This window comes from Lissotriton vulgaris, chromosome 8 (genome assembly GCF_964263255.1).
Source record: "Lissotriton vulgaris chromosome 8, aLisVul1.2, whole genome shotgun sequence".
NCBI classification, from domain to species: Eukaryota; Metazoa; Chordata; class Amphibia; order Caudata; family Salamandridae; genus Lissotriton; species Lissotriton vulgaris.
The window spans coordinates 116531516-116549914 of record NC_141696.1 but is presented as its reverse complement, the minus strand read 5'-3'; the positions used below and the strand labels follow the sequence as shown (position 1 = coordinate 116549914).

General features: G+C 41.6%; 1 protein-coding gene across 1 annotated transcript in view; it reads right to left on the bottom strand.

Moving 5' to 3' along the window:
• PDE2A (phosphodiesterase 2A) overlaps nucleotides 1-18399 on the bottom strand; it is a 1077000-nt gene that overhangs the window by 628359 nt on the left and 430242 nt on the right. The window contains exon 2 of the mRNA XM_086933797.1: nucleotides 4505-4594. Coding sequence (XP_086789923.1) covers nucleotides 4505-4594 — 90 coding nt within the window. The remainder of the gene's footprint in view (nucleotides 1-4504; nucleotides 4595-18399) is intronic.

Below are 18399 nucleotides of genomic sequence, written 5' to 3'. Positions count from 1 at the left end.
TACGTGTGTCCTCATGGTGAGATGGCACTGCTGTGAGATTATGCCTCCCACGGAAAGCCTATGGTTTCCTTCCTGCTAGTTGGGATTACTACTTTGCGCTTAGAAGCAGATGTTGGTCTGCTTGCCTTTCAGCTATAACATACGCTGTGCAGATAGCGCCTAAATGCTACTGTGGCTGGATACAAACATCACTTATTTTTTATTTCATTTTTTAGGAGTGTTTATTGCTGTTCATTTTTGGATGCATGAAAACTACTAAAATTGAATTATATCAATTCTTAGGGCCCGATTCACAGAATGAATTTAAGACTCAATCCTAAACTTACTACTGTTTTGGTATTCACAAATTGCACTTACTACTTTTGGTATTCACAGAATGAACTTACTACTTTTGGCATTCACAGAATGCACTTACTACTTTTGGTATTCACAGAATGAACTTACTCATTTCGGTATTCACAGAAGTTAGGACTCCTAACTTTAGGACTCCTAAATGCCTTCTGTGAATACCGAAAGTCTTAAAATTAGGATTTTTCTCAATTTAGTAGTAGTAAAGTTAGGTAACTTTACTACTACTAAATTGAGAAAAATCCTAATTTTAAGACTTTCGGTATTCACAGAAGGCATTTAGGAGTCCTAAAGTTAGTAGTCCTAACTTTACTACTACTAAATTGAGAAAAATCATAATTTTGGGACTTTCGGTATTCAAAGAAGGCATTTAGGAGTCCTAAAGTTAGGAGTCCTAACTGTACTACTACTAAATTGAGAAAAATACTAATTTTAAGACTTTCGGTATTCACAGAAGGCATTTAGGAGTCCTAAAGTTAGGAGGCCTAACTTCTGTGAATACCGAAATGAGTAAGTTCATTCTGTGAATACCAAAAGTAGTAAGTGCATTCAGTGAATGCCAAAAGTAGTAGGTTCATTCTGTGAATGCAGTAGTAAGTGCAATCTGTGAATACCAAAACAGTAGTAAGTTTAGGATTGAGTCTTAAGTTCATTCTGTGAATCGGGCCCTTAGTTTCTTAGATGGGCACTTGACCTCCTAGGCCTTGCACACAACTTCAAAAATCTTGAAGTCTATTTTGATAGGCCTCTCGCCTTGTTGGTTAACTTTAGGTAGTTGTATTATTCTGCTTTTTTTGCTGAAAAATATATTTCCATTCATCTTCTCTGCCAACCACGGTATGGTACCAGCGTCTTCATTTCATGGGTTGAGTTTTCCATTGCGCATCCCTATGGTTCGCTGCCATCCGAACCAGGAACATACTTACTGCGGACGGCTTGTGTGGTTGGGTCTCTCCATGAGTTTGATTTGAATGTTATTCGTCTATGAGCCACTATGGTTGACTGAAACTTGGATTGGAGTTGGGGATTCTATGACTGTCGTTACTGCTTTAGTTGTATTTTTCTAGACCTTCTGTAGTTTGTATACTGGATTTTTAGCACAATGGCGTGCGGAATGTTGTGGTGTTTAATTTTTGTTCGAAGGATTACCACACTTTTGCGGATATTGCTTCACAGGAAGGTTAGAAGTTATTTACATTTAATACTTGCTTACCTGTATTTCCTTGAATGAATGGGCCTTGAACCTTACAGATTCGAATGGGATATCCGTATGATGGGCACATATATTATAAATTGTATAGAGCTACAATATTTGTCATTTTCAAATGTACTGCTACATTTAAAACTTTTTACGATGTTCAGCATTTTTTAAGATGACCCTGGCTATGATTGGTTTGAAGGACACCTCAAGAATGATAGAGTTTTGGAGGCCCAGATGATCACACTCCTCTTTTACCTCTTTCTTATCAGCACCAGATTATGTTCATAGCTTGCCGAAACGTGTTTTATTTTAATTGAACAGATTTGTGGTTAATTTTACAATTGTAAGCTGCTTTGCTTTCCTTTCTCCATTTCAGTTTTTAAACCCTCCATTGTTAAATTCGGATTATGTTATTAAATTCAGTCTGTCACACTCTTTTTTGATTCTTTAGTTATTCCTCACAAGAGCATCTGAAAGCTCAAGCCTTGACAGAAACATTTTAGCAACAAAATTCCATGGACCACACTGTTCAAACCAAGTGACTTACAGTTTCCAGCGCACAATCCAAGGATCAGGATGTGTTCTTCTATGTATGCACTCACATTTGCTAGACCGCGTAATGGAGTGTGCATTACACTTAGCCCTGGCTCAGTAAAGCGCTACAAGTGAAGCAAGGGATGGGAAAGAACAGTGATGCTGATCATCTTTAAAGTATGGGCTATAATCCTAGACCACTCACTCTACTGAAAAAGTGACAATGAATGTGACACTGTCCCCATTATGGCCTGGCATCTTACGAGTGCCTCTCTATTGTTCAAGCTAGTCTGTCATCTGAAGGGCACGCGCAAATATTAGCATCCTCACACATATAAAGTGCTTTCGCCAGAAGATCGGAAAAATGCAAGGGAAAGACATGGAACCAAAATAAGCCTTGGAAAATATTGCAGTACTAGGTCAATATTGCGTCGAGCAACCTTAGCAAGAAAGTCTATGCCTCGGTAGGACATGGATTTAGGATCTCGCGGTATTCCCATAAGTATAGTTTGAGAAAAAAATAGGAAAAATGCTGCATTTGTTTCAGTGTCTGCTGCAGCACTCCGAATATTTACTTCACAACAGCAGCAACAATCTGCCCCTTTATAGAAGCCCCCCATGGAAGCTCCTGAAATCTGCTGCCCCAGGAGAACCTAGGAAGATGCCATGACTTAGCTGTGATTTAAGTCTATATTTTGACCTGAAATGCACTTCCTGGTAAAAGCAAAACTGAGGTCTTCTTATTTACTTCTAGCAAGAAAATTAATCCCTTGGATTCACCTAATGATCACACCACTCTTGTACTCATTCACTCACAGTTGTCTCTATAGTTTTCAGAACCAAGAAATATCTATGTATATAATGGTTATCAATACAAGCACCCCTTCAGAACAAACAAACCTGAAATTGCCATTAATCATGATGTGTAAATTTATTTGTAATTCAATATCATTAAAAACATTAAAAACAATGATCGCAATAATACATGACATGTACAAATGCATACAGTAATAAAACAGAGAAAGAGACAAAAAAATACCGTGTTGTTCAACGTATATTTGGACTCTGACCTTTATGAAAAGATTCCTATGAATTGACACACCGGATGTGTTACGTTGAACAACACGGTTTTGTTAGTCTCTTTTTCTGTTTTATTACTGTATGCATTTGTATATGTCATTTATTATTGCACTCATTGTTTTTAATGTTTTTAATGATATTGAATTACAAATAAATTTACACATCTTGATTAATGGCAATTTCAGGTTTGTTTGTACTTAAGGGGTGCTTGTATTGATAACCATTGTAAACATATATATTTCTTAGTTCTGACAACTATAGAGACTACTGTGAGTGAATGAGTACAAGAGAGGTGTGACCATTAGGTGAATCCAAGGGATTTATTTTCTTGCTAATTGTTGGTACCCTGTCCCTTGGATAATTGGGCCAATCCCTTCCTTCTTACACTTCTTATTTACTTCTCCATGACCCCAATTGAATGATTAATTAAAAAAAAACCCTATCCAGAGTTTTCTCTCAAAGTAAATTCAATAGGTTGAACCGAGGCAAGGGATTACACCAGCGTTTTAAAAATTATATTTTCAGAATCTGTCTCTTGTTACTTGGCACTCGAAAAAATATTCTGAAGTCGATATTTTCCAAGCATCAACCCAGGGCTCACTAGGGTGCCTTCTCTGAGAACACAATGTTTACTTTTGACTTCTTAGCTGTCTCTTAACAGAAAAAAAACAATGCCAAAAACTAAAGAAACCCAGCATTTTGATTTATGATCTCTGCTAGTTTCTGATGAAAACATTATAAATTGAGAGATTGTGCACGATAAACCTTGTTTTAATAGTTTTCATTGTTTTCATTCTAATGTAATGTGAAATAGATAATGATTGTACTCTGTCTACAAATGTATTTCTATTTTCCATTTTCTAAAAAAGACTTCAAAGATTCGTGACTAATACAGCGTTTTACCATTTGTGGATAAAATATCTAGAAACCAGGACCGGAACGGATACTTGATTTGCCCATACAAATTTCTACTAGATTATCTTTATTTTGCGATGATGTAGTGTATTAATTTCAATTAATTAACTCAAGGAAAAATGCATTTACTTAAAAGTATACAATGTAATTCCAAGGAGCAAAAAGTCTACCTTTCAAAATGCCCAGGTCAGATCAGCTTGGTGAACATATAGATATACTTTTTATTTGGCCTTGTAAAGAGGACACGATAATGTTTCTGAGCCCATGAGCAATGATCAATTATTTAGGGATGCGGTGTCCCTGAATTTTTAAGTGCTGATTGGCCGCATTTCCTGTTCCCAATAGTCAATTAGATGGCTCCACAAGCGAGTAAGCAAATCACAAGCCAAGAGAAGAAGGGAGGGCGGCCGCTGGCCTCTGCCTTACCACTTTTGGGAGGACGGCGGTGAGCGCATCTTTGATGACTTCCCGGATGCAGGAGACATCGATGACGGACCCCAAACTCAGCAAGGCATCCTAGGAGAGAGAGAAAAAAGACTGGCGATGAGGTGTGTGTAAATTGCTGAGGAGCTGTTAGATAACACAGGATAACGCCCAAGGAGCCAGACTGCATAGTTTGCACTACAGCAAGTTTGCACTAACATTTATAAAGTACTGGTGGGATTTTAACACCATCATTTATGGATTTTACAGAATGCACCAGTGACATTTTACACCAACAGCTGGTAGATTATGGACACCAGAAAGACTGTCACCCAGTCTTGATTACAAGCACTTTAGACTACGGCATAGCATTCTACTACGGAATACCCGCCCACCTCACACACAAGCTCCAGATCATCTAAAACGCCGCTGCCAGACTGGTCCGCAACCTACGCCGCCGCACCCACCACCCCTCACATCTGGATACTCCAGTGGCTCACCGTCCAGAAACACGCCACTCCAAAATACTAACCCTCGCCTACAAAGCGCTGCATTATAATGGACCTACCTACCCCAACCGCCATCTGCACTTCCACCAGCTAACCTGCAAGCTCTGACCAGCCTCGCTGTCCCTCGAACACATTCCCCACATTCGCAGACGCAAGGCAGGAAGCCACTCATTCACCTGTCTAGCAGCAACGACCTGGAACGCCCTCCCCAGGACATCAGAACAGCCACCTCGCAACAAAATTCTGCAGGAAACTCAAGACATGGCTTTTCGACTGATGCTCCAGACCTTTCGCACCTACTCAGCGCCTAGAGACCCTCACAGGTGATTAGTTGGTGCTCTACAAATTCTTTTATGTTACATTACATTATATCTTTACATCAACATTGGTGCGAACATTTGGAAACACAACACACAAAAGCACAATGACGAATCCTTAAAACACTGAACATATGGAGATGGAAAAGATGCAAAAAAGAAGCAGAGAACTCTGGGTAGTTCTCAAGTTTAGGTGGAAAGCAGCTCCTGTATAGAGCACTCTCAACACCAGCGACACTCTAGATCTGCTCATCTCAAATGTCTGCTTTTCTATCAAAGTCTTTAAGCATAGGATTATCACAGTGCCATCCACGCCAAGATAGAAAGGGACAATCTTTTGCCATTCCGAGCTGTGAAATCACATAAGCCATTTATCACACCAGGCACAATACTACAGCTTTGAATCGGTAAAATACCAACAGTACTGTGCTAGTCCTATGCTTAAAGACTTTGCTGTAGAAATGGCAAAAGACTTAGTCCTTTTCTATCTCGGCGTGGATGGCACTGTGCTAATCCTACGCTTAAAGACTTTGATAGAAAAGAAGGCATTTGAGGTGAGCAGATCTAGAGTGTCGCTGGTGTTGAGAGTGCTCTAACAGGAGCTGCTTTCCACCTAAACTTGAGAACTACCCAGAGTTCTCTCCTTCTTTTCTGCATAATTTATGCGTCACTCTATGCCTGAAAGGGTATTGAGATGGAAAAGATATGAATGTTTTAAAAAATTTAATGAGGTTATTGTGTTTCCTAATCTCTGATGGCAGTAAATTCCAGAATCTGGCAGATTGCAGAGCCTCGTTTGTTTCTACATCTACACCTGGGCACATGTCAAAGAAAAGGGCCTGGTGCGTTAATGGTGCCCAGACTTGAATGCGTCTCAAAGACCAGGATAACAGTTCGCACTCTATGTACTGCTTTCTTCCTTAGGAGTCAGGGCAGGTTTCTTACCAGCAGGGCACTCGAGTCTCTTCTGTATTGGCCTAGGCATTTTGAACAGATTGAAGAAGCTGTGGGCCTGGACAATCCACACTGGCATGAGCTGGTGTATAAATAACTTTTGTGGCCAAAAACTACCACTTGTGACTGACAGAATCAAGATCTGAGGATATTTACCCTCGCAGGTGCATTTTAATGTCATAAAAAATCCCAGCAGTATGATGTATTTTAGGGTTTAGGGTGGTAATGTGGGCACTCGCAGAAGTGTACCCAAGGCAGAGGGTGAAAATCGGGAAGGTAGAGAATGCAATATTTAATTTGTAAAATACTGAGTGTCGGTGCCCAACCTTTTTCCCAGAAGCCTGCAACCATCGCTGAGAATGTCGGGATTGCCAAATAACAATGCTGCACAATCTAGATTCCACCTCATGCTTTTTTCTTCCACCACCATACATTTCCTGCCCCTTTCTTTCATTCTTATGTGGTTCTTATTCATTTCTTCTTTCTCTCTTTGTACCTTTTGTCTTTCCTACTCTTTCTCCTCTTTACATTTTGTGTGTTTTTCCCTTTAACGCACAGAACGCCGCAGCCAGACTCATCATGGACCTCCCCAAATGAACCCACATTGCTCCCCACCTTAGAGACCTCCACAGGCTCCCCATTCAGAAGAGATGCCAATTCAAGATCCTCAAGCGCCTACAAAGCCCTCCACAACCTAAGACCTGCCTACATCAACCATCGACTGAGCTTCCACCAACCCCGCAGACACCTGTGTTACTCCTTATTTGTCCTCGCTCAACCCCGCATCTGGCGCAGCCGCAGTGATGGGTGCTCCTTTTCCTACATCGCTGCCAAGACCTGGAATGACCTTTCCCTCCAGCTCCATACTGCCCCCTCGCTGTCAGACTTCAGAAGGAGACTCATGACCTGGCTCTTCTACACAGGCACAGCGCCCAGATACCCCCAAGGGCGACAGTGTGCGCTTTACAAATGCTTGACTGATTGATTTCCCTCTCTTGCTCTGTGTCAAAGTCTGTTAAAGAAAAATAAGTGCTGGTCCCCAAAAAGGAGTGTCGGTGGGGTGGACCCTCACCTGCAACCACAGGGACAAATTAAGCATAGAGAACCATCATAACATTTTATTTTGTGGATATTCAGGAAACTACTGATTGCTTTTCCCATTCCCCTTTACGCATGCAACTATTCTATCAAAAAAAGCAGGTGAAAGTGTGTAAATAGGAGCGAAAAGGTCCCTGAACACCGCCTTATTTCATGAGAGAGGACAGGAAGGGGTTTCGCTATCATGAAAAATGTTTTCTGCCAGATAAAAAAATAAAAACGGATAATATGCCCACGAAGGGCAACAGGAATATGCTGTGAAATATTTGACTTGAGCAGATTCCATGCACACTCCTAGGAAGTTTGGTGAATCCTTAAAGATGGAAGGCCACTCAATTAATTTGAGAAAACCTATCATGAGCAGACTTATCAATTCTAAAAATGTATTTGTTGGTTGGTCTCGGGTAACTTAGTTTCGCCATTTTCTTCTAAAGTATCCCTTTCTCTCTCTTCATTATACATTCCCAAATCTTTCCCTATCCCACATTCTATCCCAAATCTTTCTATCGGTAATTGTAAAGCGCCTTGCTACCCATGTCACGAAGTCCACGCTACATAAACACCTTTATTATATGAGGAGAAATAGAAAATGCATTTGAGAAAGTCAATGTTTTAGGCACTTTTCTGAGTCTAAAGCCATTTGATACTGGGAGAAGCAGGAAAGAGATAAGGGGATTCAAATGAGTGAGTCTTGCTTCTTTGACACACAAACTGCAATGCAGAGAGAGGCAGACAGAAGTCAGTCCACTGCAACAGAAAGTAGATTCTTTTCGAGCAGAGGGGGGCCTCTGTTTCCATTCTTTAAATATGACTGATGTTGACACAGACTTTCTGCTACAAGGGATTTTAATTTCAGAGCTCAAGAGGTGTAAAAATCCGTAATAATTGTCATTTTTTTTTCTTTTAGGAGTGGTGATGGGAATGTAATGCGCTCAGCGGCCCATGCTGTGCCGGGAAGCTGTGCTGAATTACCGCAGGCTGTAGGGCGACCATTAGCTCTGGCGTTATTACAGAAGGGGCTTAAAATCGATAAAAGTAGAAGTGAAACCCTGTCAGGGCTGCAGGTGGGTTCAGAAAGGCAACAGAAAATATGCCCACTTCAGTGTAAAATAGCTGTCTTCATCTGACACAGTCTCACTTTAGGATCTGGCGATTAGATTACACTTTTTCCTTTAGCCCCCTACTTGCTCGTATCTCTACTGCCCATTGTCACCTACTTTAATCCTTCACTTTCCTCTCTTGTATCTGTTCTCCCTTCTGCAGCATATTTAAATCCCCTCGTCCCTTCCATCTTCCAATTTACCCGTCCCCAGGGCCTTACAAAATAAAATACCATCCCTCTTACCTGCCACTCTTAAACCCATACACACATTATCTCTCTCTTCTCTCTCTCTCTCTCTCCCTGTCCCTTCCCCTCTCTCTCTCTCTCTTTCCCTCTCTCTCTCTTTCTTTCTCTCTCTCTTTCTTTCTTTCTCTCTCTCCCTCTCGCTCTCTTTCCCTCTCTCTCTCTTTCTTTCTCTCTCTCTCTCTCTCTCTCTCTCTCTCTCTCTCTCTCTCTCTCCCTCTCTCTCTCTCTCTCTTTCTTTCTCTCTCTCTCTCTCTCTCTCTCTCTCTCTCCCTCTCTCTCTCTCCCTCTCGCTCTCTTTCTCTCTCTCTCTCTTTCTTTCTCTCTCTCTCTTTCTCTCTCTCTCTCGCTCTCTCTCTCTCTCTTTCTCTCTCTCTCTCTCTCTCTCTCTCTCTCTTTCCTTCTCTCTCTCTCCCTCTCGCTCTCTTTCCCTCTCTCTCTCTTTCTTTCTCTCTCTCTTTCTTTCTTTCTTTCTCTCTCTCTCTCTCTCTCTCTCTCTCTCTCTCTCTCTCTCTCTTCTCTCTCTCTCTCTCTCTCTCTCCCTCTCTCTCTCTCCCTCTCGCTCTCTTTCCCTCTCTCTCTCTTTCTTTCTCTCTCTCTTTCTTTCTCTCTCTCTCTCTCTCTCCCTCTCGCTCTCTTTCTCTCTCTCTCTCTCTCTCTCTCTCTCTCTCTCCTCTCTCTCTCTCTCTCTCTCTCTCTCTCCTCCTCTCTCTCTCTCTCTTTCCTAGCTGTAACTCCTCTACTCCTTGGTACCCTATGAATATTTCCTACTTCTTACCCCCTCATAACTCTACTGACCCCGGCACCCTAGATTTATTGACTCATGTCCCCTGTTTGTAACTTTCTTGTCCCTCAGTGTCCTAGGCATTCTGCTGAATAGAGTGTTTTAAATATTGTGCTACAACAATATCATAGCCAAAATATCGACTACCATGGCACGTGAAGTGCGTTGGTAATCACGACTGGCAAGTTTTAGTGCTATTACATCTGTGGTTTATTTTCTGACTGCCATTGTTTTTTTGGTGATGTATTTATTTTCAACCACTAGCTGGGCAGCAGGAGTGGGCCGCATGACCTGGTCTTCACCCACAGGGGGCGGCCATCCCTTGATGCGCATGGCCTTCAGCAGGGCGCTGCACGGGGTGGCCGCAGGGTCCGACCTGTTGTCAGCCCTTCCATCCAACCCACCTTGTGTGGCCAAACCCCACTGTGCCCTGCTGAGTCCTGTCACCCAATGCCCAACCCACCATGGGCAACCAACTACAGCTCCACACAACAGTTAGCCGTGTGCAGCGGGGATAAGGTGGCCAACCCCACTGTGTATGAGGGTTTGCCCATGGAACCTGGCCTTTGCGCAGGTCTTTTATTTATTTATTTACTTTACCATGAACTTTGCCTCAGAATCGCAGGTTTAATTTCTGATTGACGAATACTCTACACTGGTACCCCCAGTCTCTGAATATTCATTTTGGGGTTGGGGACTTCACGAGCTAGGAAATTAAATCATAAATATCTTCTTTTTTATTTATTTTTATTTAAACTGACGTGAAAGGGACTTTGATGGTCTACCCACTATGACTTGGGGGTTAGGGCACACCTACTCTGCATCCTTATACGCCCCCCTTTTTTTTTATCTTTAGGACATGGGAACATTGGCCCGTATCCTGAATTGGCTGTTGCAGGAGACATTTTTCTCTTACGTCAACCAATCAGATATCTCCATACCGTAGATCCTACTTTGGAGTGGCTCACAAATGGCCAAGACAGTAAAGAATTTTTAAAGCCCATTTACCAACTTTAAAAAAAAACCTATACCCCAAAATTACTGAACAGAGTTACACAAACCACAAGAGCTAGATTTCTGATAAAAGTCTTACTTTCACGCCAAGTTTGGTCTAAATCCGTTAAGTGGTTCGGGCTGTAGGCATGAGCAGAAATTCAGATGCGAGGTACAATGGACCTGCTGAACCTCAGCTGGCTTCAACAAGTGACTTCCAGATTACGAGCAAATCCGTCCCCGGGGTTAAAACTTTTAGACAAATCAAAAAATGCATTTTCAATCATTAGTAGAGCAGAACCCAAACAACGCAGTGGTGACCACCACTACACCAGGCCTTTGACCACACGTTTTATGATGTAATAAGAACCCCTAATAGCTTTTTAGGGCCAGATTACACGCCTTATGCTTTCATCTATATCTATCATGTTTGGGTATTTTTCGTGTACAAATTGCAGTGACATAAAGACCCATATTATTTCACAGGGATCCATGAAATATGGGAAATATTTTATAGGTTCCAGTGAAATATAGGTTATATCATTATAAAGACATCTTCTTAACCACTCTGCAGACCCATAACATTATGAGCAGGGCCACTGGAATTGTGCAGATTTTAACAAAAAAAAATGTTTCTAGCTCAAATGGTTCAAAAGTTAGTAAAAATGCTGCGACACTTGCTGCCGACCAGTTTAAGGTCTTTTGGAAAGGTTCACTGGTCAATTTTCTTTTGCTTATTGTTGTAGTTGGGTGTTAAAATGGTACTAATGAGGTGCAACCTATGCCCAGACAGTGTTAACAAGTGGAAACATGACAAAACAATGAAGCAATACTATTACAAGATGTGACGCATAATTTACTCAACCCTGCCACCTAAATTGGTCCGGTCTTGCCGCATAATTCCAGTGGCCCTGGTTGTAAGGTCTGCTAGGGTTATGTGGAAAATGTATCTGAATTATGTGGGGAAGTTGTCTAAATTAACATGGCAAAAAGCCAAAATAGATGGCACATTCTCTGGAAGTATTATTTTAGCCGTTTGATCAAGAAACAACATTTTTGTGGAATCTGCACACTATGCAAATGTCTCTGGCACATCATGTAACAAATATGGTAGATCCATAACTATGTGGCAAATGATGCAGCCAAATCCACTGGTACTCACAATTAGTCCATTCATTAATTTAAGGTAAACCTAAACATTCTAATTCCAATCAGTGCCCATTGCTGGTGCCACTTTGAAGAAAAAAGCTTTTTTATGTAAGCACCACTAAATAACCTTGCAATAAAAAATACTTGAAGAGAAACATGTCATGTGGTCCTATTTCATTATCTGTTGGTTCTAGTATAGCCATATAGCCCTCTGCCAAGAGCTATACTGGTTTTTAAAGGCAATGAACCCGAGTTATAAGCCGAGCTGCAGGCGAGGGCCTATAATGAGGGAGAGGGCCTTTAACAACCGGTACAGCCAGAGGCAGGAGGGCTACAAGGCTATTAGAGCATTCCACTTACTGAGGGTAGAATGTTCTAAATTGAAAGGGAAATACATGAAGACAAACATTGGAATCTACCAGCCATTATAATCCTGGAGTCACTCCATTGTCTTCAATAAAGCTCTCGACATTCCAACATTCTACCGACATTTATAAACTGCTCGGCTTTCTGTTTCATGGTTTATGATGTCACCAGAACCCCCCAATGGCAATAATAGCCCATACAAAGCCTATACAAGTCTACCTTTACAATATTGTGTTTGTTGATTTTCTGGATATGATATTTTAGCAGGAAGATATTTAAATCACAATATTCTGATATACATCTCTACAATTTATTATTCCCTCCCCCTTCCCCGCTCCTAATGTTTAACACTCCCTCCTTGGTCCTCTAGCCACTAAATTATTCCACTCTATATATTCCATCTCATAATTCCTTTATCCTATGCGCTTTACATTTTACTCTTGCTCCCCCCCTTCTTTCTTGTTCCTTTTTGTCTGTATTGAGTGTTGAAGTCCCTTTTTTGACTCCTTTAAAACTACCACTGCACAGCACCCAGTAGCTTTGTAGATAGGTTCCCTTATACAAGAATCCCTACATAAAATCAAAAAGAGCCGCTGCTCAGGTTTGTATGTTCTCTGCGGGTGGAAAGTTTGAATATTAGCCTGATTTCCTCAGACTTTCAGAATTTCATAAACTGTGAAATGAGTACCAATTTCTTTGATTTTTTAAGTATTTTGTAAAGCGCTGACATGTTACTCTGCTGCCCCATGCGAACCAGTATAGAAGCAAATTCTCAACCATTATGTCTTTCATGTGGAAATAGCACTCTAACAGCCCCTCCACCAGGTGGCAGAAGCAGGCATCACCCTGTATGTGTCTTGGTTGAAAGCACAGTTCGGCCATTGAATTAAGGGCCTGGTCACTCCACATGGGGCGGGTTAGTCTTGTGATGCTGAGAGACATCAAGATGTCCTCCTTGTACTGATCCAGAGGTCAGGCAACTGGAGGTCAGGCAGCAGCAGGTGTAAATAGAATCTTACTCCCAGAACCATATTGTTTTTTTTCTCTGCATTTGGGTATCTGGAATTTAGACTTGGAGATCAACATGGTGTTTCTGGATCCCAATTTTCCAGACTTTGAAGTTATTCTGGGCCAGAACCCCCTGAACCTGTAAGTTTAAGAAGTTTCAAAGACTGCAAAGAATACTTAAAAAAAACCTTCATATAGTTACAGAGAAAGACATTTACAACTTCACACATGTACTTCAGAGCAGCTGTTAAGCCACCCAAATTCTGTTGGTTAATATAATCTTCCAGATGATGTTGAATGAGTCATTTGTAAATTATCTATATATGATGTTACAACATATGCTTTTTACAAACTCTTCTGGGCTTCTAGCTGTATGCCATTACACTGAGCTCCAGTGCATCTATGTACCATTACTCCCTCACCACTATTTCTACCCAACATTACTAGTCCTACCATTAAAATGTGTCATTTTCTTGTCCTTAACCTCTAAAACCAGACCAAGATTGATTCCAGCCACATTATTTTTACACACACCCCAACTCTTACAATAACTCAGCCCTAACAGATGTTTATTTAATTTAATGTAATTAAAATTAATTAATTTAATATCAGATAGAACTTTTACTTTAAATATATTACGTATTGCCAGGGGCGTAACACTGGTCCCCGCAGCCCCTGCAGCGGGGGTGGGAGGGGGTTGGAAGGGGGGAGGGGGTGGGGCCCGAGCTGCAAGAGGCCCCATCAGCCCAGTACTGGGCCTCAGAACTCCGGATTGAATCCAGAGGGGGGCCCCTTCGTGTCCCTTGAAGGGGGGCCCTCTCAACTTTCGTTACGCCACTGCATATTGCATTATATTAGTATTAATTGCATTACCCTACTGTAAGCATGTGAACCCTAAATGCTAAACTTGATGCAAAGCTAACAAATATGAAATACATAGGTAGGTGTATATTTAAATTAATTCAATTCAATTAATTAAATTAATACATTGAGCTCTATCCATAAACATAAGAAAACAGCAAAGTCTAAGTCTACCCCAATGAATGATAAATACTACATTATTTTAATGTTATGTGCATTCAATAAACGGAAATAAATTAGAAAACTCTATACTAAAAAATGAGACTACTTGATAATATTAATATTCATTAAACTTAAATTCAGCAACGCAATGATTATGAAGTACCATTGACCAGAACAAATGTTAAATATTTAATCATAGTAATTCAATTTAAAACCTTGGGGTTTGATTTAGAGTTTAGTGGACAGGGTACTCTGTCACAAACGTGATGTATGTCCTGCCTGCTGTATTTCAAGCGCCTTCTATGCTGTGGAACTTGTAAGATTATGGACAGGATCTCATTTCGGCTGAACTTCCGGCTGGCTTCCTAAGATTCAAGCTTGGACCTGCATATATCACCACGGGGCATATTACCAAGCAAGAGCGATAATTATCGTTATTGCTTGGTTAGAGACAAAAATTTACCGCTGAGCTGCGGCGATTATGCTTCCGGGTAACTACGCGCTCTATAAATCCCAATTCATTCATTCATTCATTCAAATGCGATAAAAATCGGCCGCAATGCATGAGTATCGCTGAAAAGTCAGCGATATTCATGCATTACCGAGCTAATGCTCTTAGCCATGTTATCCACCTCCCATTGGATAACATGGCTAAGAACTGCTCAGGGGCAGGTGTTAGCTTTTGGAGATATTCGCGCTTAGCGCGAATATCTCCATAAGTTGGAAATAGGAGATAGCGATGTTAGTGACTGTTTCCAATCGCTAACATCTTGGCACGCCCACTTTGCATGTCATTAGTGATAAATATCTCTGACATGCAAAGTGGGGCCCAAGATGGTCGCTATCTCCTACTAGCTGTCGCTAACTGGTGTTAGCGACAGCTAGGTAATAGGGAGATAATTTTATCTCCGCTTTCTTGGCTTTTGAAGCCAAAAAAGCAGAGATAAACCCCCTTGATAATATGCCCCCACGTTCTTTATTTGTGAGCGTGCATCTCACTGAGCAATCGCTGATGCGCATTAGTGAGCATGCTATTGATTTTCCAACAGTGAAATGTGGCATTGACCTTTCTGCCTTTTTTTCTTGAATATAACCCTGCAATAACTGGTCGATCAGAAAAGGGGGGGCCTGTGCGGACCTTTTGTGTTCCAGTACACTTGAGCTATATATCTTTCACCTGTTTCCAGGAATCAAGCAGCAGCTTCTACTAAACGAGAGAGGAAACCAGTGAAGTTGATGTAGTACAGGGGATGCATCAGAAATAAGCACTGACAGAGCCATTAGCTCTCGGCAATGGTTTTTAGTGGATGCTGTGCAGCATGGCTAAAGAGAAAAAAATGAAAAAAGAAAATAGGGCTGCAGCCATACCGTTTTGTAGGCGAGCACATGATGAAGGGTCTTTTTAGGGTTTTTTTTTACTTACCAATTCCAGATGGATCTGTAATTTTAAAAAAGTAGTGTGGAAGTGTTTTTAAATCAAACATATTTATTGTCAGGAGGGGTAGGTGGAGCGCGCTGGCAGCTAAGACATGGCGGGTGGGCAGTCAAACAATAAAGGAAGCAGCGCAAGTTGGCGTGAGGGGCGGGTGCAAGCAACATCGAGAGAGTCAGGGTTAGGGGGGATTTAAGCAGATGAGGAAAACCCACCATGGGAGGAAAAAGAAAAAGTACACAGGGGAAAGAGAGAAACAAAGAGAGCCAGACGGGGTAGCAGAGTAGCACGAGTGAGACAGAGCGACAGAAGTGGAGGTGGGAGGGCCTACTTGATGCAATGTAGCAAAAATTTGAACTAAGCACTTCCTTGCATTACTTTGGGGCTACTTTCCAGCACAAACCATGTTTAGATGCATTTTAAAATATCTTTAGTCATTATTATAAGTGATCAGATTTCTTGCTAGGGGTCTCATGATCAGATTAAAGACTAAAAAATGTGTTGTTTTGTAGTGTAGTTCCTATTTTCCCTATAGGCCCTGCGCATTGGAATAACATAAACAGCAGCGTAGACGTAGAACTGAGGTCTTCTAGGTCTCTACTGACTATGTTAGACTTAATTTAGGTTTGCGCCAGCTAGCTCAGAGGTCACTGGAAACTTTCTTGACTGAATAGGAAGTGATCAGCTTCCCTGGCTCAGACAAGAAGGGATTCAGCTTCCGACAACCGCATAAACATGACAACTTTGCTCCCCAGAATAAGAGTCAATCTTTAAAGTCGTGTGAAAACAATAGACAGCTATTTCACTCAGTCAGACGTGCGTTCTTAGTTTCACCAGAGTGCAGAGAAGAGAGAGACGGGCGTTTTCAATAAAGGGTATGATTTATTGAACAGTCTTCCTTCTCATGCAAGAGAAATGGATTGCCACAATTGCAATACTTAATATAAAGTAAAGTACGTTCAGTAAAAGGAGTATTATGAAATAATACTGTAAAAGCATTGATATGGTTTCTTAGCCATAAGATGGTTAAAATGAGTAAAATATATACAATATATACATTCATATATACATTGGCTAACGACCTCAACTGGTGCTTCTAACTACGCCTACCCCGGTGTACCTGACCTAAGCCTAATACGTGGGAGCGAGTAAGTAAGTAGCAGTTTAAGCTAAGTTGGTTTTGCCAAGAGTTTGATTCAAGAATTCTCTCCAAGGGTTTAGTCAGCTCCGTACCTTTGGAATAGAATGTAGGAGGTCAGAACCCGATATCCTAGTCACCCGCAAGGGTAGGCTGGAAACGCCGGAGCTGGATTTTCTCGGCAGGAGAAAAGACAGCGTCTTTCTCAGCGCGTCAAAGAGGAGGGGCAGTGTCCGTGGGCTTCTCGCGTCTGCTGGGCTTTCTGCAAGGGGACAGCTGTTCTGCTCCAGTATTCACCACCACCGTGTGTTTGCTTAAGGCAATGTTGGTATATTTATACCTGAAAGGTGCCGAGTTTGACATAAGTTTTGGACATAAGACGTCAATAAAGATGTCACTAAGAACTGGTCGTTCTTACAGCGCTCACGGGAGTTCTATTACTAATCAAAACAAAGCAAGCGGGGCTTTCCCAGGGTGCTGGGGGTTTGGTGTGTCGAAAGAACTCGGTGTGCTCTCTAGGAATCTAAGGAAGTAGCTTCTGCTGTGTCATGGACTGCAGAGGCGATGTACTGAAAATATGGGTCTGATTATTAAGCCATTATAGGGATATTTATTGATTATAGCCGTATAGGGGCATAAGGTCACAATATTGATCGGGTTCCTAGATAAAACACATCAGTTTGAGGAATAGAAGACGAGTGGGGGGCTGACCTAGAGCCAGATGTATCAAAGGGTTTTACCCATTCTGTGTCTATAGGAAAATGTGTTCATACATATGGCCCCTAGTCTGATGGATACAGCAAAGAGTTCCATAACTTAGAGGCCTGGCATGTGAGACACATGCACCCTCTAGCATGTTGCGTGAGACGATCAAGGACGGTATACATGTATTTCCCTTTGCATTACAGCGCCTGATTCGATAATGCTTCTGTTGACTTTGTCAGCAAACACCAAACAGGATCATATTCCAGCTGCCCAGGGTCACCGTGGGCCTTTCCAAGATGGATGAACATGCAGCATCGGCCTCTTCCTGCCTTTATATCTCATTAACCTTATGGGTAATTAACTGGCTCACTGCGACCATCCAGGAACAGAGGCTCATAAAGAGATACAGTCCAGTGGACAAACTCATTCTGTGCTGGCAGGAACCCCATCACCTCCGCTTCCCCTTCAATGAGTCCCGCTGAAGGTTGGTGGGGGGGCGGGTGTGAGGGGTTGTAGATGCTATCAATGAGCAAAGTGGTGCAGAAACAGAAAGGACTGGAGAAAAATCAAAGGTGATGGGTAGAAAAGGCAATCCAGGTCCTGGAGATGGTCCAAGGTCAACCCTGCTTGGCTCATCTTCCTTTATGTGTCTAATTATCTGATTGTATTTGTTAGCGACCTTCGCTTATGTTAGTTTGCCTCCTCCTTTAACTTATGTCGTTATGGTTTTTAAACCTTGCAGTTATTCAGAAACAAATTGCACATTACACTCCATACAACGTAACAGGACATTTTCACACCACGGTCTACCAGATGGAGAGGGATGCTAGCAACTGACTGCAAACCCACAAATGCAAGTAATCTATTCGTGAAGTCAGGAACAGCAACCCACACTTTACATAAGCAGCATGCAAGTATGTGTATATGATTTAAACTCAACATACCACGCCCACATGCGCATAATGTTGAAGCCATGCCATATAGGGGCATATGTATCAAATGCTCTATATGCGATTCTCAAATAGCGATTTTTGAGAATAGCAATTTGAGAATCGCAAACGAGATGTAATAAAAAAT